The 26,237-nt window shown below is 42.9% G+C and overlaps 1 protein-coding gene across 3 annotated transcripts in view; it reads right to left on the bottom strand.

Annotated features, from left to right (window-relative positions):
- Positions 1-26,237, bottom strand: part of LOC147740932 (uncharacterized) — a 366,615-nt gene that overhangs the window by 185,601 nt on the left and 154,777 nt on the right. For all 3 annotated transcript variants that reach the window (XM_086936088.1, XM_086936083.1, XM_086936085.1), the window contains exons 6-7: positions 7,029-7,124; positions 661-814 (exon numbers count right to left, since the gene is read on the bottom strand). In XM_086936088.1, the coding sequence (XP_086792214.1) occupies positions 661-814; positions 7,029-7,124 (250 nt within the window). The remainder of the gene's footprint in view (positions 1-660; positions 815-7,028; positions 7,125-26,237) is intronic.

Below are 26,237 nucleotides of genomic sequence, written 5' to 3'. Positions count from 1 at the left end.
GGAGACATGGGTGGAGTTCACAGAGTCCTGCTGCACTGAACTCTGTGAAGTTTCCAAAATACTCCAGAGTGCTACATGGAGATCAGCGAGCAACCGAGTCTGGTACGCTGCACTATTCGTGCTGATTTTTAGCACCAGGGGCCTTATTTATGAAGGCCTTGCGCCAATGGTGCGTCACTTTTTCCCATTTTAAAAGTGACGCAAAAGTGGCGCAAGACCTTCATAAATAAGGCCCCAGGAGTTTCTCCTACACTGTGAAATCAGCGCAAATGCCATCACGTGGAGCGCCAGAGGGTGCTGCTCCTTTATGCCGCTCGAGTAGAATTTCTACTCCAGCGGCAGCTTCCTCAATGCGATCGACAGCTTTTCTCAACACAAACTGTAGCGACCTTCCGCAACCCCCCAAGCTCAGAAATCTTGCCAAAAGGCAGGCTAGCGTGTGATTTCTATAACTTAGCATTAACATACCACGGAAAAGAAAAAACTCCACTCTGCGTTACTTTCCTGGAGTTTTGTAGAACTCTGCGCTGAGTGGACAAACTGTGAATTCCGCCAGCAGGGTGGAATTGTTCACCCTCCTCTACTCTCAATGAGGAGCATCCATGTATTAATGTGCAATCCAAGGCCACTAGTTTATAAGTGTGTTGACCTGAGACCCACCTTGGAAAAAGCAAGAGTCTGGCGGCAGGCAAAAAGTGTCCACTCTGAAGGCGTAGCGACCAGTCACGTTGACATTTGTCTGGTTAGGGAAACCTGTACTTCCGCGTTCTCTGAGGGAATAGTACTGCATGGGGTTTACATCCTGGAATCCTGCCTAAAGAAAGCATGAACAGTGTGGATTAATAAAGACACACATGCTTGATCACCAAGTGCATGCCCTGGTTGTGGGCTGAAGCAGCAAAGCACAATGTTAACATTCTTATCTTAATTGTATTTCCATCTGGGTGTTCCCCGGCCGCAGTGTAAACATAGGCACATGTTCTAGACTAAGCAGCCTAGAACAACCCTTGATGATGTTTAACACAACTAATGGTCCTTCCCCAGGTTACAACTAAAAGCCACTTTGATTGAAACTACTGCAAGGAGAGACAGGAAGACTCAGCCATTGGGACAGGGAGAATCAATCTCTTGGGACAGGAAGAAGTCACAGGGACAGACTCAGATACTGGAAAATGGAGACTCACACACAGGGATGGGGAGAAACTGTCACTGAGGCAGGGATGTACAGAAAATAGCACAGGAAGGCTCAGACACTTGAGCAAGGAAACTCAACCATTGGGACTGGGAGAAGCAGTCACTGGGACAAAGAGGCACAGAAAATGGGCAGGGGGCTCTGACACTTAGGCAATGAGACTGAACCATTAGACAGGGAAAATCAATGACTGGGACAGGAAGGCTCAGACATTGGGACAGGACGGAGCTGTCACTGTGAAACGGTGGCACAGGAAATGGTACAGGGAGAATCAGACACTTGGGCAATGATGCTCAGCCTTTGGAACAGGAATATCAGTCACTGGGAGAGGTAGACTTAAACAGTGGGAAAGGAGGCACTACTAGACAGAAAGACTCATACACTAGGACAGGGTAAGGAAGTCACTGGGACAGGCAGACTCAGACACTGGGGAAAGGAGGAGACCCTAGGGCAGGGAGACACAGACATTGGGACAAGAAGAATCAGCTATTGGGACAGGGAATCTCAATCTCTGCGGCAACAAGACCGTCAATGGGACAGGGAGGTTCAACCACTGGGACAGGGAAAAGCAGTCACTAGGGCAGGTAGACTCAGACACTGGGAAATAAATATTGAAATTCTGAGGTAGATTTGTCAAGAGTTTGCAGTGTCACAATGTCACACAAGGTGGCCAAAGTCGTGATAAGGCATTTACTTTCCAGCACTTCTTTTGGTACTGGAAAAGTGCACTTTTATGTGCAGGAATTGCACTTCGTACTGCATTGAGTCAGGGATTTTCCAATGATGGTCCTTGGCTGTTTCAGCACACCAGCCCATGGGGTTTGACACAAAACCCATCTAAAAAAATGGGTTATGTGTCAAAAATGAATGCCTCCTTGAATCTGGTGCAAAGTTGAGAATTATCTGTAGTTTTGTCCTAAGATTTCATATATTGCGTGTGCTGCAGGCAGTGTTCAGCACACATCCAATGAGTGAAATGTTTTTAAATTTGTCTGGACATCATCATTTGTACTGGAAGAGTAATGCTCCAGTACAATGCTGGGCATCATTCGCATACCTTTGCCCCAAGCTGCAAAATGTGTGCATGATGCGTGCAGCCTGTCTGTGCACCAATGCAGGTCAAGAGAGCATCAGTATGGCTCTCAGGGGTGGGGAAATCGTATCGCCCGACGCCCAAACCAAGTAGATTTTTATAATGGGCAAGAAGATTTATTGTCTATTTTGTCCAACGGACATGTAGACATTGAATCACTAAAAATATATGAGCTGTGGGCCCTTTCGGGCTCACAGCCAATCAGAAGTGTAGCCAGAATGCTTTTGGAGGCCACTGACTGGCTGGAAGGCCATGACTGGGCGCTATCTAGTCAGTGATTGGCTGGGAGAGTCTTGCGCTAAACGTCCGTGTTCTAGCGCGGATTCCTCACTGGTGCAGCCCACCTGCTCTTGGAACTCAGCTGCCGAAGGTGCAAGGGCGGGCGCCGAGACAGGAAACACTTTTCCACTGCCAGCACCGAGAGCTGTTGGCCTAGTGACCTGGTGGTTTCATTGCCGCTTAATGCTGTGTGGCTCGATCGCCCTGCCCAGTGGGATCCGTCCAAGGCAGGCCTCTTATCTTTGGTGCGCTGCTGCGCACTTCATGGAATCGGGAGCAACAAGTCGGCGTCTGACACACTGTATGCCTCCCCAGAAGGTGAGTCCGTCTGAAAATGGGTTTTGCAGCGGTCTGAGCTTTAAGAAAATGTTGTTAACTGTGATTGATTTTGCACGCAACGATCTGGAGTCCGTGAGCGTGGGAGCAGGGTCAGGTCAAATGTGTGGCACCTTAACATTTTACAATAAGTCGTCACCTCTCCTTTTACAATCTAGCAATGGAGCCAGTACATCGTTGGTAAGGAGTGAAAACACAATAAAAGGAAGTTTAATAGAGCGATCTTGACCTTTACTTTGTTTCTGCTTTTATGGACAAGGTCGCATTTGTGGGCACGGAGCAAACGATAATACTTTAAATACCTGGCAGGCTTACAGAAAATGCAGCCTTGCAGGATTATGCGTGTGCTGTTAATGGAAGCATTTTTTAATTTGCATTGTTTTCCTGGTGTTAAGCAAATCAAGCTATAGTTGAATAAAGAAAACACCACATTATGCTGAAGGCAGAAAGTATCTTTGTAATCCAGGAAATGTGGAGCGTATTTCACACTATTCACTGAGATGTGGGCCACTCTTGGCGTTTGAAACGTTGCAATGTCCACATTTTTGCCCAAGATGAGTTCTCCTTTACCAATACTCTCACCCACAGTCTTTTTTGCCTTTTCCTTATTCAGTTACCTCCCCCTTTGCTCCACGGCTTCTCGCTTAATCATTCAATCTAGCCACTGCTGCAGAGGAAAAGCCTCACGTCCGTGTCAATACTTGCAGGCTTAATCCTTTCAAGAAACTAATTTTTCTCCACATTTAGGGCTCGTTTCTGTTAGCCTGTACCTTTATTTGGTTGAATTTCTCGTCTCCTGTACCTATTGTTTGTGCTAAATAAGCAGAGCCATTGTAATGAAGCGGCAGGGAAGGTCTAAATTACGCAGTAGGGTTGACTAAATTATGTTGCGACAAAAATGAGAATTATGTAGCATAATGCAGCTCATTTTCGTTGATAGTATTACTTCATTATTTTGACATCTGTACACGTTAACACTCTATAAATGTTTTGCCGCATTAGTCTCAGATTAAGACCCAAATACAGCAATAGCAATTTAAAAGAGACCAGTCACTACTTGTGATGGGCTTTTCATTGTGTGCCAGGACATGTTACCCCCTTTTTAGTAACTTTTGATCTGTTTGAGCTAGTATAAACATTTTTTTGTTAAAATATGCCGTTTAGGCAGCATCTGTTGATTATATGGCAAATTATATGGAAAACTCCTCAGCTGTAGAATCTCATAATTAGAGTTGCTCTGCATATAAAGCACGAGGGACCAGTCACCAGTGGGGGACCATATTTCATTTGCAACGATATAAAATGGCAAAAATTGAAGAAGCAAGTTCAATATAAAGCAGAAATTATCAAAATATGCATTTGTAGGTCTCACAATCCTATTTTATTCACAACTGGGTGAAAATATACAATGTTCCTACCTGGGAATTTTATGCAACCGCTGTAGTGTTGCTTTTTTGTTGCCCAGTTACGTCAGCAATAAAAAAATAGCCCATAACAGATCTAAGGAAAAGTGACTCTTCCACCTGTGTAAATATTTGTCCTATATAGACATAAAGGTTTGCATTTCTTTCCCTACATGATTTGCCAATGGGTGTTATTCATGTGGGTCCTGTCTTTGTGCCTTCTTTATGCATGTGCCCATTTTCAAATATCCAAGTATCATCCCTTGGACCCTCAGGATGCTCAGCTTCTGAAATAAAGAAACTGATTGCACAAGTTGCTGCAACGTTAAAACCGTTTCCTTCACCAGGCTTCCCAATACTCGTATATCAGCATCCTAAAACAGAATTACAGGAATTCCCTGAAGATAATACACATTTCGGTGGGCAGTGGAGGGCTGTGGACACTGGAAGGAGAGAGACAAGTGGCAGAGATCTTTACAAATCTCAGTGAGACAAACTTGCACATCCATTGCTGATCTGCATCCCTTCATGTTAGGGAAGCTTTCTCTGCTGGTGCCATGACTAACCAGTACTGTGCACAAGAGAACCCTGTACTGCTACTGCCAGTGTTGCATATGCTCCTTGTGTGGTAGAAGAATATGGGGATGTAGCAGTGAGTGCACAATAATATAATGACACCACACCTGCCCAGGAGTGTAAAAGGGGAGATTGATGTAACTGCCCATTACTTTCTCCTATGTATTCGTACTTGTGAATACTGCTTCAGTGAACTAAACACCTCTGCTATGTGATAATTGCTGCCCCATAAACAATTCATAAGCTCTGCCAGGAAGTGGTTATTCCCCTCCACATGTTTATCAGAGCATGATCACATGTGAGTATTTTTTACACTGTACAGCTATGAATTGTCCCTTGAATGAAGAACACCCTTTTGCCCTACAGGTTCATATTCCGGCACAGTCTATGCCAAATACGCTTCAAGAAATGTAGTCTTACCAGCCTGCACTCTGCTTTTAGGTACTATTTCTCTAAATTTGAAAATTTGTCACATGCATACTGGTTAATAATTGAGTGAAGTGCACACTGACACATCTGCACACATGCTGTACATCCATCCAGTACAATAGTTGAATTAAAAGGTGTGACCATGCACTGCATAATTGGACTTGCATTGAAAGTATATATTGCAAAGTATGTTGCACTGATTGCCGTGCAGGTTATCTCTGTGCAGACACACCTCAGTGATTTATGGAATAGGTGAGGCAAGCAGATATCTTCCCAGGACAAGTAGATTTCTGTAACATTTTGTCCATTGGCCAAGTAGATTTTTGTAAAATTTCCACACCCCTGGGCTCTGTTCTGTTTTCTACCCCTAGAGCAACAGGCACGTAAATGTGGTGTGCTGCAATCCCCTTGTGGCAGGGAGACATAGACTATAGGACAGGAAGACACAAGCAATGATGTCAGGAGATACAGGATGACAGTGGATCACTGACACTGAGACAGGATGACATAGTCTATAGGACAGGAAGACACAAGCACTGGGGGCAGGTGATTCAGGCGCAGGGAGATGTGGCCACTATGATGCGGAGAAACAACTCTATTACACAGGGCTGTAGAACCCAAAACAGTTTTATAAAGGTACTCACCCACAAGAATCAACTAGTGGCATGCTTTAACATTGGGCCGGCACACTAGACTCCCAGGACTAGATGCTCCAAAATTCACGAAGTGCAGCGGGCAGAGGCTGCGATGCATTGGCTGACAGGGAGGGAGCAGAACAGCGACATATCTACAAAGGTATGGCTCTCTCCTCCTCTCTCTCTAGCGCCAGCACTGATGTCAGCTACCATGCACCAGGCACACACCTTAACGCCATAGTGCTAGGGTGAGTCAGCAAACAGATAGACAGGGAGCCTCCTGGGTGTCACCTATGCTGGCCGGAAAGAGCACACTAAGGCGGGCATGGAGCCCTGTGGGTGTCACCTGAGCTTGCATGTAAGAGCAAACTAAAGAGGGCAGGTAGACCTCTGGGTGTCACCTCTGCTGGCCGATCTGAGCACAGTAAGGCAGGCAGGGAGCCCTTTGGGTGTAACCTGTGCTGGCTGATCTGAGTACACTGAGGTGCACATGAAGTCCTGTAGGTGTCACCTGTGCTGGCAGTCTGAGCACAGTAAGGCGGGCATGGAGACCTCTTGGCTTTGTCTGTGCTGGCTGATGAGAGTGCCCTCTGGATGTCACCTGAGCTGGCAGATATGAGCATACTAAATAGGGCATGCATATAACCTCAGTGCAACATATATATTTGTTAATGAGTCTGGTTCATTGTTTTGCACCTCCTTTCAGAATGGAGACTTGCAGAGGTTCACAAATGAATCAGAGGTCGCAGATGCTACAGGAAAGAGGGGATGGGACAGGTTTTACAAAGGCTAAACCTTCACACAAACATGAAATAGCCCATGGAAACATAGGTAGTATATGGGGGTTTGTGTTTATAAGGCCTGTGACACAAGAACACTTAAGTAGTTATTCAGAGAAAAATATTCAAAAAAAGCATTCAAAAGGACAGGGCAGGACAAATCATTATAAAAGTCTTGGAGCCAGGGTGTAGTCAATACGCCTTTAAGGGGTAGGGCTGCCCTGGACAGATCAGAGCAATCAAGAGCAGTAATATCCAGCACAAAAAGAAGTTTGCATGAGAGTGAATTGTACAAAACAGACTTACCTCTAAATATTGTTTAGTCCACTGGATGCTCCCATAGTTCAACAGGACAAAGGAGAGGGAGCCGTCGGAAATCAAAACCACTTGAAAGGTGTTGACCTACATTAGTGAGGGTGGAAGAGAAAATAATTACTGGTCACATAACCTGGATGAATTATGCATATACAGAATGAGGGCCAGAGCTTAACAGATTCCAGTAACAAACATCACTGCTCAATATACCTATTCAATGAATTTTCTAACCTTGGTGCCGCGGGTTTGGGATGTGACCAATATACATCTCACTATGGTGGAACAAGATCCACCATCTACAAAATACTACACTGACCCTGCACTCAAGAAATGTGTCTCATAATAGTATGGCCAGTGCAATACAGTTTGTATAGGCCATTCGAAACTAAATATATCAAACATAGAAAAGACTTCCCAGACAGAATAATATCAAATAATCATATATCTAGATAGTAGTTATATCAAAAAATCCTTTAGGGGTTGTAATTCAGTTTTCTCCTTTTCCAATTAAAAACACCACATGATCGCTTTGCCGCCAAAGCGTTTTATCCCTCTTGGGACTTCTTCCGGGCTTATTAAGGCACTGAGTCTTATATTGTTGATGAGTATTATTACACGTCAACCTTAACTGCAACTTCTGTATGGAAAGGGGTATTAGTAATGGCAATTCTCATGCGTTATAGGGATTCTATAATCCGAGTTTCTTTGTCCTAATATTATATTCACCTAAAGTAATGGGTCCTAACTGCTTGTATATAATCTTCCTGGAGGGTGGGTTGTGCCCAATAGTCAGTTTAAGTTGTCCCCTCGAAGTGTTCCTATTTATAAATTGAGTTATGGTAACATCGCTGTTGCTGTAACGGAACAACCCATGCCAGTCCGCAGTGGCATGGGTTGTTCTGGTACGGCAACGGCGATTTTAACGATGAGGAGACTCACCCCCTGATTGTGTTTTGTTTTGTTTATTTTTTTATTTGTTATCCCATTTTTTTGGGGAAGAATTGGGTGCTTGCTTAGAGTTATTCTTTTCAGAATTACCCTTAATCTGTGGATTATCTCTACCAAGAGAAACATTGTTTCTTCGATAATCTTAGGAAATTCTCACTTCTGCTGTGCAGTAGTAAAGTCCCTGAGGCGTTTGCGTGTAGCAACTGCTGCTGCCTCCCCCTTTATGTTACTTAATATTATGCCAGATACTTGGGCAAAATTGCGCATCAGTTTCATTCCCATGTCCATGGCAGGTTCTCCCCCGTACTCATTCTATATTTGTTTCAGTACACCTGGTAAAACTGCCAATGAAGGGGTACCATGAGTTCTGGTAAAGACTGCAGCGAAGACTGTACCCCATGAGGTACAAACCTCTATCAGGGAAGCCATCCCCATTGTCAAGCAAATTGTTCAAATACTGTGTTTTTCCTGCGGGCTTATATGGGGGAAAAACTGCTTCAAGCTGAGCTATTTTCTGTGCTATCCGGAACAGAATCTGTACTTGACTGGTGGGAATCTTTCCCATAATGGCATTCAGCATTTGTGGGCTGATATTAGGTGTAGCCAATTGAGGTTGTGAAGCTTGAGCAGTCCACACAGTGTTAACTGTTAGTGTTTGCATTATGAACTGTGTAGGATTTCTGTAAAGCTTTACTAATTCTCGGTACAGTGTACCCATTTCTGCTGCACTTAGTCTAGCAATGATGCGGTAAATAAGCAGCGAGGACCGGCAAAGTCGCTCCTTCTTTACTGAGCAGACCAAGTATCACATTTGCTGTTGTATATGGGAGGGGGCCTTTAATCCAATTAATATACTCTTGGTACGTTAACGGGACATCTATGTCCACATATGGAAAGTATACATCTGGTATTTTTTTCTTCAATGTAAGTGTGAAACAAGTGTGTACGTTGATCTCCAACCAGAAATTTAATCCAGGAGTAGATTGCCTTTGTCCAGAATTATTTGTGCGCCTGAACCATGAATGTAAAGCCTCCACCAGTTGCATGGAGACTATATTGCATTTATTTCATTGTATTTAGAGTAGCTTCCTTCTCTTCAGTGTCATCACCTTGTTCAGTCAATATTAAAAAGGTGTTTAAAATGAAAGAATATATGTAGAATAAGGTTTTCACAATCTGGGAGATATTTAACCTACAAGCTTGAATAACCTACAGCCAATGGACGGGATATACCTACTTGGCTGAAGCGGATTTTCCTTCTCACCATGGCCATCTGTGTTTTAAATGTGAGATGGGGTCCCTCAGAAAGCATGAATGAGCTACTCAGATTTGACCATTAAATAGGAACCAAACCAACATTGGTGGCGCCATGTCGTGTAGTTCCTACTAATCTGTAGGATCTGCATGTTTGGTGGACAACATAAACTAAGGGCTTGGTAGAGTGCATCATCCATTATACCCCTGTACACCACTTGCCTCTCTCTTTCCACAGTTCCAGGTGTTATAACCCTCAGTGGTGGTGCTGAGCTCATTGTCCATTGTCCATCTGCTCTGCTCACCTCTCCCCAGTACTAGATGTTATAACCATCAATGGTGGTAGTGAGAGTTCATCTTCCATTATCCTCCTGTACACTGTTTACCTCTCCAGAGTTCCAGATTTTATAACCCTCAGTGGTGACAGTGAGAGTTTATTATTCATTACCCCCCCCCCCCCCTTTTTTTTTTTTTTTTATATTTTTTTTTTATTGTCCTCATATATGCCACCAGAATATATATGCTCTAGATGGGTCTCGCTGTTGCCTCTTATACTGTTGTTTTTCTTTCTGGTCCACCATGGAAAACAGTATCATAGCGAACAGGGGTTCCCAGAGGTAGGCTGTTTTCCTTATCCTACTCCTCCAGACCTATTTTGGGCACCCTAGGCCTGGTGGAGGACAGGACCTACACAACCTCTGGCATAATCACAGGACTGCTCACCTATTTATCCAGACCATCAGTTTAGACCAGACATTCTCCAAACTCTCGCTGCGGCCAGCCTGATCCATTTTACACACTTCCATTAGGTACTTCAAACATACTGCAAATCTAGGGGGAGCCGCTGACTTCCACTCCATACATATTTGTCTCCTTGCAATAATTATTGTGTAAAAAATGAATTGAGTATCCAAATCCTTGATGTTATATTCTTTCAGAAAGCCAAAAAAGACTAATCTGCGAGAACATGCAATAGTTGTTGAAAGTACATCTCCCAAGAAATCCATTATCGCTTTCCAGAAATTTTGAATGGCTGGACATTCTAGAAAGATGTGGATATCATCCGCGGCGTTCTGGTTACAGCGGGGGCAATAATAGTTGTTTTGTGTTATCCTGTGTAATTTAGCCGGAGTCCAATAGACTCTGTGAGCCGTAAACAGGTGATTACGCCTTAAATTAGCGGGTTTAATTAGCCTCTGTGAAAGGGAAAAAGAGTCTAACCATGCCTTACAGACTTCTTCAGGGGGCTCTGCTATGCTGTTTCCCCATAACTTTACTATCTCCGGGTACAGTTCAATCTCCTCTTCTTTGACCATTGAATTGTACCAAAAAGATAACTCTTTTACCCATTTCCCCCTTCTGCCGATTGCCTCAAAAATATCTGTATCTTCCTCCCTTTGCATACTTTGACTAGACCACCAAGCGGACAGCTGGTAATATTTAAACCTAGTCAACTGTCCCACCGTAAGCTGTGCCAGCGTGTTCCAACTCATTAGGCCCGAGTCTGCCCAGAGGTCTCCCCATTTTTTGAAGCCAGCTGTTTTCAAGGGTTGTGATAATTGATCCTGGAGGCATTGAGGTGTGCCAGGAGAATCCCAGATCGGGGAATGTGTATGATAATAGGAAATATTAAATGTCTTCCTCATAAACCCCAATTTTTTAATGCAGTCTGTAGGATTTTAAGGCGGATTTTTTTGAAAAATTTCTGGTCTCCAAACTTGAAAGTGAAGTAATCATGGTCGTAGGGTAAATCAGTTAATAAAGCTTGAAACAGGCGGCCCTGTGATGATGCGTCCAACTTGTTTGCAAGAAGCCTAAAATTTTTAAAATGGAATGCATGACAGTATGAGAGAATGTCAGGGAGGGCTAGCCCTCCTATTTTTAAACCCCTCCTTAATTTCTTCCATGCGATTCTTGTTGACTTGCAGGCCCATATAAAGGATCCAATTTTGCCCTGTAAAATGTTGATGTCTTTCAGTGAAAATGAAAGGGGGATGCAATTAAATAAAAAGGTCAATTTAGGAAGAATTGTCATTTTGATAAGGTTGACCCGACCGTAAATGTTTAAAGGCAAGTTCCCCCATCTTGTTAAAGTTTTATTAATATCTTTAACCACCTTCTGCCAACTGAGAGAAGTGGTATCATTTAAAGATTGAGTTAAGTGGATTCCCAGGTACCTCATACTCTGTTTTGCACCAGCTATATGTGTGTTGTTATTCCACCCCATGATCTCTGTTTTATCCTTATTAATCTGGTACCCGGACAGTTTCCCAAATTCCTCGGATAAAAAAAATAACCTTGGGATTGCTTCCGAGTGATCAGAGGTATATAAAAGAAGATCATCAGCGTACAACGCCACCTTCAAAAACAAATTTCCAAGCTGGAATGGTTGAATAATATTGTCCTCTCTAATCCCGCAAACAAAAGGCTCCATATAAACATCGAACAGAAGGGGGGACAGAGGGCAACCCTGCCTAGTGCCTCGTGATATATCAAACCACTCAGATAAAATTCCGTTAACTAAAACCTTAGCCTTAGGGCGGTGATATAAGGATCTGACCGCCTCTATGAAAATTTTGGGGAGCCCGAAGGCCGCCATTGTGGCCCAAAGATATTTCCAATTGACCTGGTCGAAGGCCTTAGCCGCATCTATGGCCACCAGCGCCAGTGGGAGATTTTTAGCATTAGCATAATCTACCGCCCCTATAGCTTGAAACGTTAATTCATTTAACTGTCTCCCCGGGATAAAGCCTCTCTGGTCAGGGTGGATTATGGATTTTATTACCTTTGATAATCTGGTGGCCAAGATGCCTGAGTAAATCTTCATATCCGAATTCAGTAACGAAATAGGTCTGTAGGACTCAATTTTTTTCGGGTCTTTATTAGGCTTGGGTATAAGCGTAATGATAGCTTCTCCCCACGAGGAAGGTATAGAATGGCCTTGGATCAATAAAAAATTGAAAAGTTCTCTTAATTGAGTTATTAATTGATCTTTATTGTCCGTATAAATCTCCACTGGCAGCCCATCTGAGCCTGCAGCTTTCCCCTTTTTCATTTTCTTCAACTGGTTTAGAATTTCCCCATCTGTTATCTCAGATTCCAAGTATGCTTTTTCTGATTCGGACATTTGTGGCAGATGCTTTATACTCAACCAGGATTCTAAATCCGCCCCCGTGGGATCTTTATCTTCCGTGTAGAGACTCCTCATAAAGGACCTAGCTTCCTCTCTTATTTCTGCGTCTGTTTCTATCAGATTACCTGTCTGTCTAAGTACCAACGCTTTAATGTTATTTCTCGTTCTCTCTTCTCTAGCTTTCCAGGCCAGGAGTGCTCCGCACTTCTCTCCGTACTCAAAATTTTTTAATCTGCTGGACTCCCATTTTTCTTTAAGGATTCTTTCTTCCGAAATTTTTAACTGGAGCTGCAAGTCAACAAGTTCCTTCTCTAACGCAAGTATTTCTCTGGAGTTTGTTAGTATTGCATTTTGTAGTTCAAGATCCTTTCTAGATATTTTTGCTAGGTCTTCCTTTCTTTTTATTTTTATACTTTTTCTCTTATGATATATTAGGGTACTTAAAACACCCCTCAGGTAAGCCTTATATGTTTCCCATACTAACTGGGGAGAGGAGGATCCTGAATTTATTAAAAAGAATTCTGATGTGTTGTCTTTAACAGCTGCTTTTAACTGGTTATCCAATAAAAAGGATCTTTCCAGAGTCCACCTTGGTTTTGATAAAGTTATATTAAGTTTAATTTCCATTTCTAGTACTGCATGGTCCGATAATCCAGACGGTGTGAAAGAGAGATAACTAATATCTTTAAGAAGATGTTGGTCAGCCAAGAAATGATCTATTCTAGAATAATTCTTGTATTTTTTACTATAAAAAGTAAAACCTGATTGCGATTTGTACTTTTTTCTCCAGACATCCACTAGAGTAAAGTCTTTCATTAAAGCATCCAAGATAGCAAGTGATTTTAAGGGAGCATGGTATTTGGCCTTAGAAGTTCTGTCTAATTTTTGGTCGAAGACCAGGTTGAAATCCCCTCCAAGAATTAGAGGACCAGTTGTTGTAAATAAAGCTAGTTCTAGTTTAGAAAGCGGAGCTGGATTGTCCTCATTAGGACCATAGTACACTGCGAAAGTATGTGGGATAGTTTGAATGTGTACTTGTGCAACTAGCCACCTCCCTGATTGATCCGTCTCAAAACTTCTCAGACTAATCCCGCTGTTCGATCGAATTATAATAGAAACTCCCCTGGTGACACCTAACTGCCTGGAACTGATTATATCCTGTACCCACCTACACTTTTTAAAAAGAGAATCACATACTGTTGCCTCCAAATGTGTTTCTTGTAACATTATAATTTGAGCGTCCGAATTTCTTAAGAATTCACAAATTCTGTTCTGTTTTATTCTTTTCCCTAAACCATTAATATTCCATGACAGGACCTTAAGCTTATATAAATTGGTCATAGTTCTGATGTACTCACGCACCCATCTATTTTTTTTTTATACATCAAGCAATTATTTATATATGAGGATTTTTTATTTTTTATTTTTCCCCCCCCCACCTCCCCCCGCCCCTTGAACACCCCCCCCCTGAGGAACCCCCCTAACATACCTGGCGATGACTTCGCCTTTCGGAGCCCCCATGTGGTGCCCTTGACCGATTTACTGTATTCAAGTGAGACAAGTTAAATTACAAATACATTTTCATGTCCCCCATTTCTATCATACAGCCTACTTATATAGTCCCTTACTTTTTCAAATTCCCCCCTCACCAATTCCCCATTTACTATATTCAAATGAGACTAATTATATCGCGAATAAATCTTCGTGTCCCCTTTTTATCATTCAGCCAACTCAAACAATCTTTTATTATTTTTTTTTTTTTTTTTTATTTTTTCTTTTCTTTTTCTTTCAAATTCTCCCTCCACCATTTCCCTTTTTGTATTATATAGTGTTTTTTTTTTTTTTTTTTTTTTTTTTTCTTTCCTTTCCCCCCTTTTATCCATTCCTTTCATTTTTTTTTTTTTTTTTTTTTTTTTTTTCCCTCCTTTCTATTCCCTTTTATTCCTTTCATCTTTTTGTTATATCTTCGACAAATTACTCAGCTTATTTATCCGGACCTATTCCGGACCTATTCCTGTTCCTGTTCCTCCTGCTCGCTTCTTATTCGATCTAGAAGATTGTCGACCTCCTCTGGCTGTGTAAAACTATATGTCCTGTTTTTCCACATAATCCTGAGCATAGCTGGAAATCTCATCTGGACATGTGCTCCCAAAGACCTTAAGTCCGGCATTCTAGTGCCCAGTTCCCATTGTCTTTGCGCAGTTTTTGCACCGATGTCCGACCTGATAAGATAGGGACTAGAGTTATACCGTAGATCTGTTCTCGTAAGGGATCGCCCTAGGATAAGCTCTTTTACACTGTATGTCTGAAAGTTTATCAGTATTTTCCTGGGAGTTTTCCTGTCCGTACGCCTCTTGTAGGGGTCTCTGTGCACCCTCTGGATTTCTTCCTCCAAATTTATATCTGGACGATCATTTAGAACGCCGTCTCTCAAGAGTTTGCAGACAAATCCCTTTAAATCCTCCAGTTCTTCCCCTTCAGGTATTTTCAAGATCCTTAGGTTATTCCTCCTAGCATGAGTCTCCATCCGTTCAATGTCCATTACCAGTAATCTATTCTGGGCTTTGAGATGTTCTATATCTTTTTTATTTTCATGTACAGTTTTGTCCAAGGCAGCCGTCTCTATTTCAAGTTTCCCTGTACGCAGAGTGACCTCCTCAAGCTTAGATTCTAACATATCGAATCTGTCCTGTATTGCTTTTTGATTGTTTTCCGATATCTCAAATTTCGACATCATGTCTACTCTCAAGGATCGAAACAGGTCTCCTATACGGTCACTTTCCTGCTCGCTCATATCTAAATGATTGTCTTTACTTGCGTGTAATGTCCTAATCACCTCATCTGCCTCCTTAGAACTGCTCTGTGTAAATTTAACTGTTGCAACCTGACTCTTGGGTCTGGTGTCTTGGTTTCCTCGGGTTTTATCTATTGTGGGGGCTTTAGTTGAGTCTGTTGTAAGGGCTTTAGTCAAGTTAGCCAAGTTTTCTGTTACACTTTCAGCCTCGTCTGCATTTTCCATATTGTCTAGATTTTCTAAGACCTTGTATCTATTTGTTAAAGGGGTAGAGCCGGGATTGCCCTCCAACTGCACTGCGGAACGCTTAGCCTGATCCAGGACCTTAAAAAAAGATTTTAGGGATGGAGTACTTTTTACCACTTGGCCCTCGTGAGGTGCACCTTTGAACTTTTTGACTGAAATATTCTCCCCCCCCCCCTTTATACCACTCTCCTCTCTCTCTCCCCAGTTCTAGATGTTATAACCCTCAGTGGTGATGTTGTGTAGTTCCTACTAATCCGTAGGATCTGCACATTTGTTGGAAAACATTAACTTAGGGCTTAGTGCCTAGACTGGTTCTCGAAATCCCCGCAGGTTATGTTGGCCTATAGTCTAGCTAGGTCACAGGGCCACCGTAAGCCCCCTAACCCTACCAGGGAGTAAATAGTTTCTGGCCACTGAACATGACAACCATGATCCATAGGAATTGTGGAAACAGTACAGAACCTTTCACTCAGACATTCATGCTCACTTATTCTCAGAGAAGTATACAGAGAATATGTAAAATATAAAATATATGAGCTGCAATGATTAACAGTCAGAAGCAGATGAAAGTGACTACGAGCACCAATAGCGTTAATAGTAGCTATAGTTCTACCATGGTGCTAAAGCAGTGTATATATGCAGGCATATGACACGGCAGTAATCAAGCATACCTTTACACAGCGGAACCTGCTCCAAGTGTATCTGAATATGCCTAGAGTGTGTGTAGGTGTAGAGCAGAAATACACCCAAGGGATAATCAAAACCCAATACCTAATGTGAGGGAATGAAGGACGCCGTTTTGTTCACAAACTTGACACCCTGTAAGGGAATGCCAGACCGCTGCGTGGTAAGGTCTCACTGATGCAGGGACCATCAGTGCCAGCGGAAATGCCTCCTCTGCTAAGCTATCCGGACGCTCTTTTATATTAGAACAGCAAAACACAAAAGATGATGGACGGAATGTTGCACATTGGCAACACATTCACCCCCAGTCACAGATCTGGGTTTAATACATCGTTATTTTGCTCACCACGCCAACCCAGTTCAGACATGGCCATATGCAGATCAGTCTGACCCTGTGCCTCATGGGAACAGTCCAGCCCGAACTGCCAAGCCATGTCTTCCTTGGACCGGAATCAAGCATCCTAGGACCGTTTTCTGGTTATCAGCCGTCATCAGCCAGGATAGCTTGACTCCAGAGCCGTAGTGAGCACGGGACCCACGTATAGGCATGCCCTTCCCACGTAGGGCGAACAGCAAAACACACAAGATGATGGATGGAATGTTGAACATTGGCAAAACATTCACCCCCAGTCACAGATCTGGGTATAATCCATTGTTATTTTGCTCACCACGCCACCCCAGTTCAGACATGGCCATATGCAAATCAGTCTTGACCCTGTGCCTCATGGGAACAGTCCAGCCCGAACTGCCAAGCCATGTCTCCCCTAGACCGGAATCAAGCATCCTAGGACCGGTTTCTGGTTATCAGCCGTCATCAGCCAGGATATCTTGACTCCAGTGGCGTAGTGAGCACGGGACCCACGTCTGAGCATACCCTTCCCACATAGGGTGAACAGCAAAACACACAAGATGATGGACGGAATGTTGCACATTGGCAAAACATTCACCCCAGTCACAGATCTGGGTTTAATCCATCGTTATGCTGAATAATACTGCCCAGGAGCCTTGACCCGTGAGAGACCCGTGAGAGAGCCTACCTCGCCCCCAGCATCTGCCGTGGACCCTGGTGCCTGCATGCTTGCGTCCCCCTCCCGCCGCCGCAATTGAGAACGAATAGCGGCCGCCGAGCGGAGGGGGGCACAGAACTACATCTCCCGCCAGGCTTTGTGGCAGGAGTCGCCAATCACATCGCGCCAGGTGGCGCATAAAGACAGCGTCACCCCGGCGGAGCGGGTGACGCTGAATAATACTGCCCAGGAGCCTTGACCCGTGAGAGACCCGTGAGAGAGCCTACCTCGCCCCCAGCATCTGCCGTCGACCCTGGTGCCTGCATGCTTGCGTCCCCCTCCCGCTGCCGCAATTGAGAACGAATAGCGGCCGCTGAGTGGAGGGGGGCACAGAACTACATCTCCAGCCAGGCTTTGCGGTGGGAGTCGCCAATCACATCGCGCCAGGCGGCGCATAAAGACAGCGTCACCCCCGCATCGCAGGAGCACGCGGGAGCGCCCGGGGCTAAGCCCGGGCAAAGGGTGGGCCCTCTGTGGCCCTGAGAGGACGGGACGGGCCGCCCCCCCTTTGATTTTGGTTCAAAATCCACTGCATAAGGTGAGAGACTTCAACAATATACCTACCAATTTGTACAGTGACTGATATCCACGACTGAAGCAAGGGTATTTGTACCATACTGCTGTAGATAAATTGACTGTCCAAGGCTAACCTAATCACAGCATGATGAAAGTCAAAAAGACCCCTATCGCTACTAGATCTTCCACTAGGAACAAAGTGGTCCCTACTACACCTTTGCCCACCCTCACTGCAATTGACATAATGCTGCAGAAAACTATAAATGTTGTTGCTGATGCCATTCAAAATACAGAGAGACGCCTTTCTCTAACCCCAAATTTATGTTTCCCTAATCTATCACAACACAATACCCCTGTTACCAACACACTGGATCTTACTACAAATTCGCAGGAATCACTCCTAATGCAATCTTTTACAGGTCTGCCTAATACTCAGGCAAGATAAATTTCTGTTTTAGATACTGATTCATTAATGATCTGTGATAGTGCAGAAAGTAGCACACCTCTAACTTGTAGCCCACAGATACTCCAAGGTACCTTTCCCTCACTGAAGGATACGTTTCTAACCTTATCGTGTGAAGTAAATTCAGGGGGATTACCATCTTTAAACCCCCCAGTGAGTAAAAAGGACAGTCCGATAATTAAACCTAGAAGTCGGCACAGGAAAAAGTTAAAAATAAACAGGAGGCTAATTTCACGCCCCACTTGTAAACATAAATCTTCAGTAAAAGATATTTGGTCTACTTTTAGATTAACCAAACATACAAAAAATATAAATACCCATCGGTCCTTACCATCAGACAATACATCAGGCACTATTGATCGGTCATGTCAAACTGATCCACCACCTTTAGATGATATTATATCTTTGGACCATATAGAACACCTAATGAGGTCTCTCTTGTTACCATTAAGAGAAAGAATTGTCAAGCTGGAAGAAATGACTGAGAAATCCAACTCTATACATACTAAGAATACAGCACTAGTATTGGAAAAACTAGAATCCATATCAGTAAAAGAGGCGCTAGTTAAATGCCCACCCAAATCCTCCAATAAAAAGGGTGTACGATGAAAAAACCCTCCGGTCACTGGTAATGCCGAACAGCCATTACCCCTGTCATCGATAGGTACTGTTTCGGATGTTTCTAGTACAAATTCTATTGATCATAAAAATATTATTGTCCCTGCAGTATCTTTAGACACTAATGCTACTCCTGAGTCCCCTTTAGCTGAAAATGATGAGAGCGAATGGGCAGCTGAGGGTCTATGTCTGGACAAACAAACAGTCCAGCATGGATCCTCAAGGTCCTTGGCAGCACAAAAGGCGACAATAAATGACCCAACTGTAAATTCAACTCAAAAATCTACTAAAAAACCAATACATACTAATCTTTCCCCAGAGTCTCACCCATATACAATGGTGATGATAGGTGTCCCAAAACTTGGCGAGGGAAAGACAGAAACATACGGGGAGTTAAAAAATAAGGTGTCTCACTGGTTAACTACCCATAGGCCACAACCACATCTTGATGGCCGCATAGCTCATGTTAGGAGGGTAGACTGGGTGGGACATAGATTCAAATCTACAGATGGAGAATGTATTATTGTCACCTTTAATGACACTAGAGTGGAAAGGTACATTACCAGATGGAGGGACAGTTCTACAAATAGTTTGATCTGTACTAAGGATCTTAGTTATTTCTACCCCTCAAATGGTTTGGGGCCAAACATCTGGTATCCTCATCCCCCCGGGGAACAGAGAGAGTCTTATACTTACACTAATCAATACCAAAACTGGCAAAACATAGACAAAAACAGCCATCATAATGTGGGTGACCAACTATATCCAGGTCAGGCTATACCTCGGAACTACAGAACCACAGATTATTCTGTAATGTACCCAGAGAGCAGGGAAGGTCTATACCAGATACACCAACAGGAATATCCCTACTTCTCCAATATAAACAATCAGTACAATGTTCCTATTTTAATAGATTTCATGCCTTTTATGACCAGTGTGACTTAGAGGGGGTTGACTGACTACTCGAATTACAAACTTCCAGTGTAAATAAGGATACGGAAAATTGCGAGAGGATACTCAATAAAAGTAATAGTATAAAGGATCTAAATGTTCCTGAGATTACTAACAGCTTCCTAATAACCAAGCAAATGGGTATAGATACAAGAACCCCAGTTGAGAGTATATCTTTACAAAATAGATTAGAGCTGCCCACAGATTATGAAGAAGCTTCTAGTTTTGACTCATTTAATATAAAACAACAGCATAACGTACCTGAAGAACAAGCAGTCATTAGTACAGAGCCCACCCCTCTAAAAGCTGTTACATCTGTAACCACAAACATAGATCTAAATGCTACAAGTCTGGTATCATGGAATACGGCAGGCCTGGCTGATAAAATTTGCAATCCCACTTGGCTGTCCTTTGTTAAACAATATGCAGTGATATGCCTGCAAGAGACTTGGCTGGTAGATAAAACACTTGCTCACATTGAGGGATACCAAAGTTTCTTCAATCAAGCTGAACCCTCAAATAGTGGGAGAGCAAAGGGGGGTTTGGCCATCTACATAGGTTTGGCTCTTACACACTATAAAACCATCCATCACACAGATAACAGGAATCTACAAGTTCTTGAGTTAAAAAGGGGTAAGTCCACTCTGACCGTGATTAACTTTTACAATGCATCAAATCAGTTTGGAGAATGTAACCTATTACTCTTGAGTGACTTTCTGAACGACAATAAGGAGAAACTGTTGAGTAAATTGCTGATTGCTGGAGATTTTAATACGCATCCTTGTGGGAATCCTGGAGAGACACCCATGGGATTTTTAGGATGCAACAGCATAAAAGGATTTCACTTTGACCACTCGCGGCGCGGAACACAGCTTAACAACATGATGGATAAATACAATTTAGTTGCTGCTATGTCCGATACAGCGGAGCATACACTTTTTCAAGTTCCTACGTTTAAAGGCAACTTAAAAGGCTCATATATAGATCACATTTTATTATCTACAGACTTGGTGAACTTTGTCTCGGACTTTCGCATTCAATGGAATAACCACAGTGACCATAATCCGATTTCTATTAATGTTGGCGGAGGTATTCTTGAATTGCGAAAGAACAGTGAAAGCTGTGAAACTATAAAATCTATAAATGGAAAGCGCCGCTTAAAATGGACTATGGTGGACTGTGATAACCTGTATACATCGATAAATAACCTATGTAACTTGGATCTCTTAACCTGTGTGTCACCTACATCATCCCCCGGTCAAACTCTGTCTGCTTTTGAGGGGGTCGTTGCAACAGTGGGATCGTTATTGACTGTGCCAGTTAGAGGGAGTATTGGAAATAATCCAAAATGGTTTGATCACTCTTGCTCTAAGGCCAACAGAGATCTTAAGACAGCCCTAAAAGCTAGACCCAGAGACCCAGCATATATTAAAGATATGCGTATACAATATAAAAAATGTCTCGCAATTCGGAAAAAAGAGGTTAAGGCAAGTACTTGGGAGTCTCTTTTAGACCCGAAAAACCTGGGCAATAGTGCCAGGTTTTGGGAAATCATTAACAAACCTTTGTTTGACGACCCAAGTAATACGGCACTTGGCACAAATATTCCTGATGAAGACTGGGTTACTCACTTCAGCGCCATTTTTAAAAGTAACAAGTCTCAGGCAGAATATTCTTCTATTTCTCCTATGGAGAATTTATTGCACTTTACAGCTAATGAAATTGAAATAGGTATTCAAGGTTTAACTTGAAACAAGGCCCCTGGGCCTGACAGCCTCCCCCCGGACCTTTTTAAATCTTTGCCCTCACTTTGGGCTCCAGTCCTTACCGCTGTAATTAATGCGGCAGCGGAGTCTGGATGCCCACCGTCATGAGGGATTTCTACTATAGTACCTGTATTTAAAAAAGGTGATCGTAGTAGCCCACTTTGCTATAGACCAATATCTTTAATCAACTCCATAGCAAAAGTGGTAGGGAGCGTAATTTTAAATAGATTATCAACTTGGGCAGATGAAAACAATATAATTTCCCAAATTCAATATGGCTTCAGGCCTGGTCATTCAACGATTACCTAATGCCTGAATCTATATATGATCATAGGAAAATATACTATAGCCAGAGAAGGTACAATCCATATGGCATTCAAGGATTTATCGTCGGCTTTCGACTGCGTAGATCGAGGTAGATTATGGGATGTCATGGCAAAAATAGGCATAGAGCAGAACTTGATTAACTTCCTAGCTGACATGCACTCCGACACACGAGCAAATGTCAGATATACACAAGATCTAAAAGTAACAATGGAATTTGGAATACATCGTGGTGTACGCCAAGGGTGTATTCTAGCCCCATTTCTCTTCAATCTGTACATCAATGATTTAGAACAGTATCTTTTGGACACAGGAGTCGATTACCCCTATGTAGGACGTAAAGGACTGCCGGCACTGCTTTACAAGGACGACGCAGTCCTGATTTCCAGAACAGCAGCAGGCCTACAAACCTTGTTAAAAGCATTCCATGACTTTATGTATTCCCGGGATTTGAGTATTAATAACTCAAAATCCTACGTCATGAAGGTAGGCCTGGGGTATAAAAACCAAATATCTTTAATGTTAATGGGGAAAAAATTCCTGTGACAAAGACATTTTCCTATCTGGGTGTCCTCTTGGATCATCAGTTAAATTGGGGGCCCGCTGTACAGAGGAAAGTGGGAGAGGTAACTAGGGCTAACGCAGCCATACTTGACTTTGCAAGGAAAATGGGTAATACCCCAGTGGCTGTAGTGCTCCAACTTTATAAAGCAAAAAGTATATCCATTGCGTGTTATGGCAGTGAGCTATGGGGGTTCACTCCCTCCAGAGGTTTGGAAGTCGCAGAAAATAACTTCCTAAAACGTGTTCTGAGGGTACCAAGGGGCACTGGTAATTTTTCCGTTCATGAAGAACTGGGTATCTCGTACTTGAGCGACAGTTTAGCAGTAAATCCTGTACTCTGTTGGCTAAACTGCTGGACAGATACTGAAATACCCTTAACCCAACAAATTTTAAAAGAAGCAATAACTTGGGAAAACGGATTTAAAGTCCCTTGGCTCAAATATATTAGAAAGTGTCTAACTGAATTAGGGCGCCCTGAACTTTTCACAACCCCAGAGCTCGTCAGAAAAAATGATGTAACCTCTGTGAAGAAGTCATTTCTCTCTTCCAGGTATCTAGCCCGGGAGGAGGCCGAATTAAAGAAAGACAGTGTTCGGAAACATGTACTTGTAAAAGCTTCTGTTTACATGGAACCGTACCTGTCATGGCTCATGTCAAATTATGACAGTTTTTTACTCTCGAGGTTCCGCCTAGACTTATTTCACCTTTTATTGGCAGTACCGAGGGGGGCCCATCGAGGCCAAGTGTTGCCATCTTGTGGCTGCGACGATAAGTCTCCGCAAGATTTGGCACACTTTTTATTCATCTGCCCTTTTTATCTGGTACCAAGGAAATTATATCTAAAATCTATACTCAAACAGCTGAATTTTGCACAAATACGACCAGCACTTTATTATCTCCAACCACTAAGTAGTGACTGTACTTTGTTTGTATGTAGTTTTTTAAAACTTGCAATCAAATTCAGGAAAAGCATGGAGGGATAATTTGTGCTTTTGTCGAGAGTCCCTTTTATTTTTAAAATAGTCTTACTATTTATATGTAAATGCATTTAAATTGTGTATTCCGCCTGTATAGTTCTACTTTACCTTATGTGACTTCTAGTTATATATGTATTAATTGTAAAATTTTACTGAAATGTGCTTTTATGGATGTTACTATGAACATTCGAATAAAGTTCTTTTGACTTGATTTGACCATCGTTATGTTGTTCACCATGCCACCCCAGTTCAGACATGGCCATATGCAAATCAGTTTTGACCCTGTGCCTCATAGGAACAGTCCATTCTTTTATAATAGAAAGCAGCCCTGCGATGTGCATATAGATTAGTGATGTAATAAATATGTTGTCAGTGGATGAAAATAAAGAAAACCTTTCTACAAAGTGCAATAGAGATGTTGTGCATAGTGTTCAGGGCATTGTGATAATGTTGTGTGAAGCCAGATGTATGAACAAGTTTAGTTTCAGAAAAACTAATCTAACATTGTCGTGCATGCAATAAGTGTAAAAGGTCACAGCTGAAATGTTAATGTGAAAAATAGGACAATGTAAGAAATGAGCTGCTTCGCTGCATGGGCCTAATCCAGGAATATAACAGTAATAGTGAGAGTTAATCATCATTTATCCCTCTGTACCACTCGCTTCTCTCTAGTTCCAGATGTTATAACCCTCAATGATGGCAGTGAGCATTCATCATCCATTATCCCCATGTATGCTGCGCCCCTCTCCCCAGTTCCAAATGTCATAACCCTCAGTGGTGGGAGTGAGAGTTCATCAATTATCCCCCTGTGCACCATTCTCCTCTCCCCAGTTGTAGATGTTATGACCCTCAGTGGTGGTAGTGAGAGTTCCTCATCCATTAACCCCCTCTATATCACTTGCCTCACCCCAGTTCCCTATGTTATGACCCTCAGTGGTGATAGTGAGAGTTCCTCATCCATTAACCCCATCTATATCACTTGTCTCGCCCCAGTTCCCGATGTTATGAACCTCAGTGGTGATAGTGAAAGTTCATAGTCCATTATCCCCCTGTACAGTGCTCGTCTTTCCCCAGTTCCGGAGGTTATAACCCTCAGTTGTGGCATTGAGAGTTCAATATCTATTATCCCCCTGTACACTGCTCACCTCTCCCCAGTTACAGATGTTATAACCTTCAGTGGTGGTAATGAGAGTTCCTCCCCCATTATCCCCCTCTATATCACTTGACTCACCCCAGGTCCAGATGTTATAACCCTCAGTGGTGATAGTGAGAGTTCGAATTTCATTATTCCTCTGTACCGCTCAGACTCTACACAAGCCTCTTCAGGAAACTCACTGAGAGAAATACTCTTCTCGCCTATAATAGCTATCACACAGGGCACAGAGGTATGGGTTACCATTCAGGCAATATTAGTGCCCCGCAGGAACTCCACTCTCAAAGAGGACTACGTTAGAGGCCCACATACTGCAAGCAAGGCTACTATCGGGGGTTACCCCCAAATATCTTTCAAAACAGCATTTACGCGAGCATGGTAATGCCCAAAGGAAGAGCTTCTGACTATCAGTCAGTATCAATTATCACAACCTTGTCACAAAAAATGTGTACATCATAGAGAGCATCGATCCCTCTTTACGAGTAAACATATTTGTGTTCAGAAAGGGCAAGAACATTAAGGACCACCTGGTTCATTCAACCTCCAGATGCACCACATCCAAAACCAGTAGAACCTTAGAAACTGCAAGAGTGCTCCACTTGCTAATAGGCCACCAACGAAGTGTTAACTGCATAACTTGTGCATACATATCTGATACCAAACTGTTGAGCATGTCCTTGTTAAGGTCAAGCTCAAATTGTTCTCTAACTGCAATTCCAGAAATGTTGTCTGCTGCATATGGTGCACGTGCAAACTGCCCTGCAAAGGGCAGACTTCACAACCTACAAAAGTGTGAATATGTCAACACCTAAGGAGCATCAGGTTTGTAGTAACAAATACCCCCTTGGTAGTTAATGTACTTTGCGGAGAAGACCCACAAAGCAGACAACATAAAGTGGCAAGTCATGGACTCTGCCTACATCACTGAAAGAGGGGGATGCCAATACGAATAATAAATGGAACTCTATTACAACATCTCCGGTGGGGAACTTTGCAGCCCTACAGGTTAAAAAAGAATCAAAACCATTAAAATCCTCGAACATAATAGAGCTATTCGGGAGGCGTATGCTCATAGATTCCATCAGTCCTATTCTGTAAGGTACTGTGACCTGTAAAGACTTGGGCACCATTTCAGCAACCCCTGATGACTTTTCACTGCTTCTTACTACTTTTGCTCTCTACTGATGAAGGGCTAAACCTAGAAACACGTGTCTAAAGATAACAGCACTACCTGCATCAACTTTGGTGAAAGATGACAGCAACTTTGAAAGTAAGCGTACTGCATTTACTAGGATGAAATTGGGTGAACTGTGCTGGCATAAGAGGCAGTGTGCTCCCTACCCCTTTGTGTTTAAATGGCTCCCTTGAGCCAACAAGCTGACAAACTCTCATGGGATGCACTGTATGCTTGCGGAGGGTACAGTGACCTGTGAAGACTTGTTCACCATTTCAGCATCCCCTGATGACTTTTCTCTGCTTTTTACTACCTTTGCTCTCTACTGATGAAAGGCTAAACCCAGAAACACGTGTCTAGAGATAACAGCGCTACCTGCAACAACTTTGGTGAAAGACTACAACATCTTTGAAAGTAAGCGTACTGCATTTGCCAGGATGCAATGGGGTGAACTGTGCTGTGGTGAGAATGCCGTGTGCTCCCTCCCCCCTTGTATTTATAACAGCGGTTCAGTAGATACTCCTGCTAATTATCATCTAATTGCATTGACAGATGTTGATGCAAAAGA

This window comes from Lissotriton vulgaris, chromosome 1_1, assembly GCF_964263255.1.
Source record: "Lissotriton vulgaris chromosome 1_1, aLisVul1.2, whole genome shotgun sequence".
NCBI classification, from domain to species: domain Eukaryota; kingdom Metazoa; phylum Chordata; class Amphibia; order Caudata; family Salamandridae; genus Lissotriton; species Lissotriton vulgaris.
The sequence above is the reverse complement of the archived record's forward strand: the minus strand, read 5'-3'. Positions and strand labels throughout refer to the sequence as shown.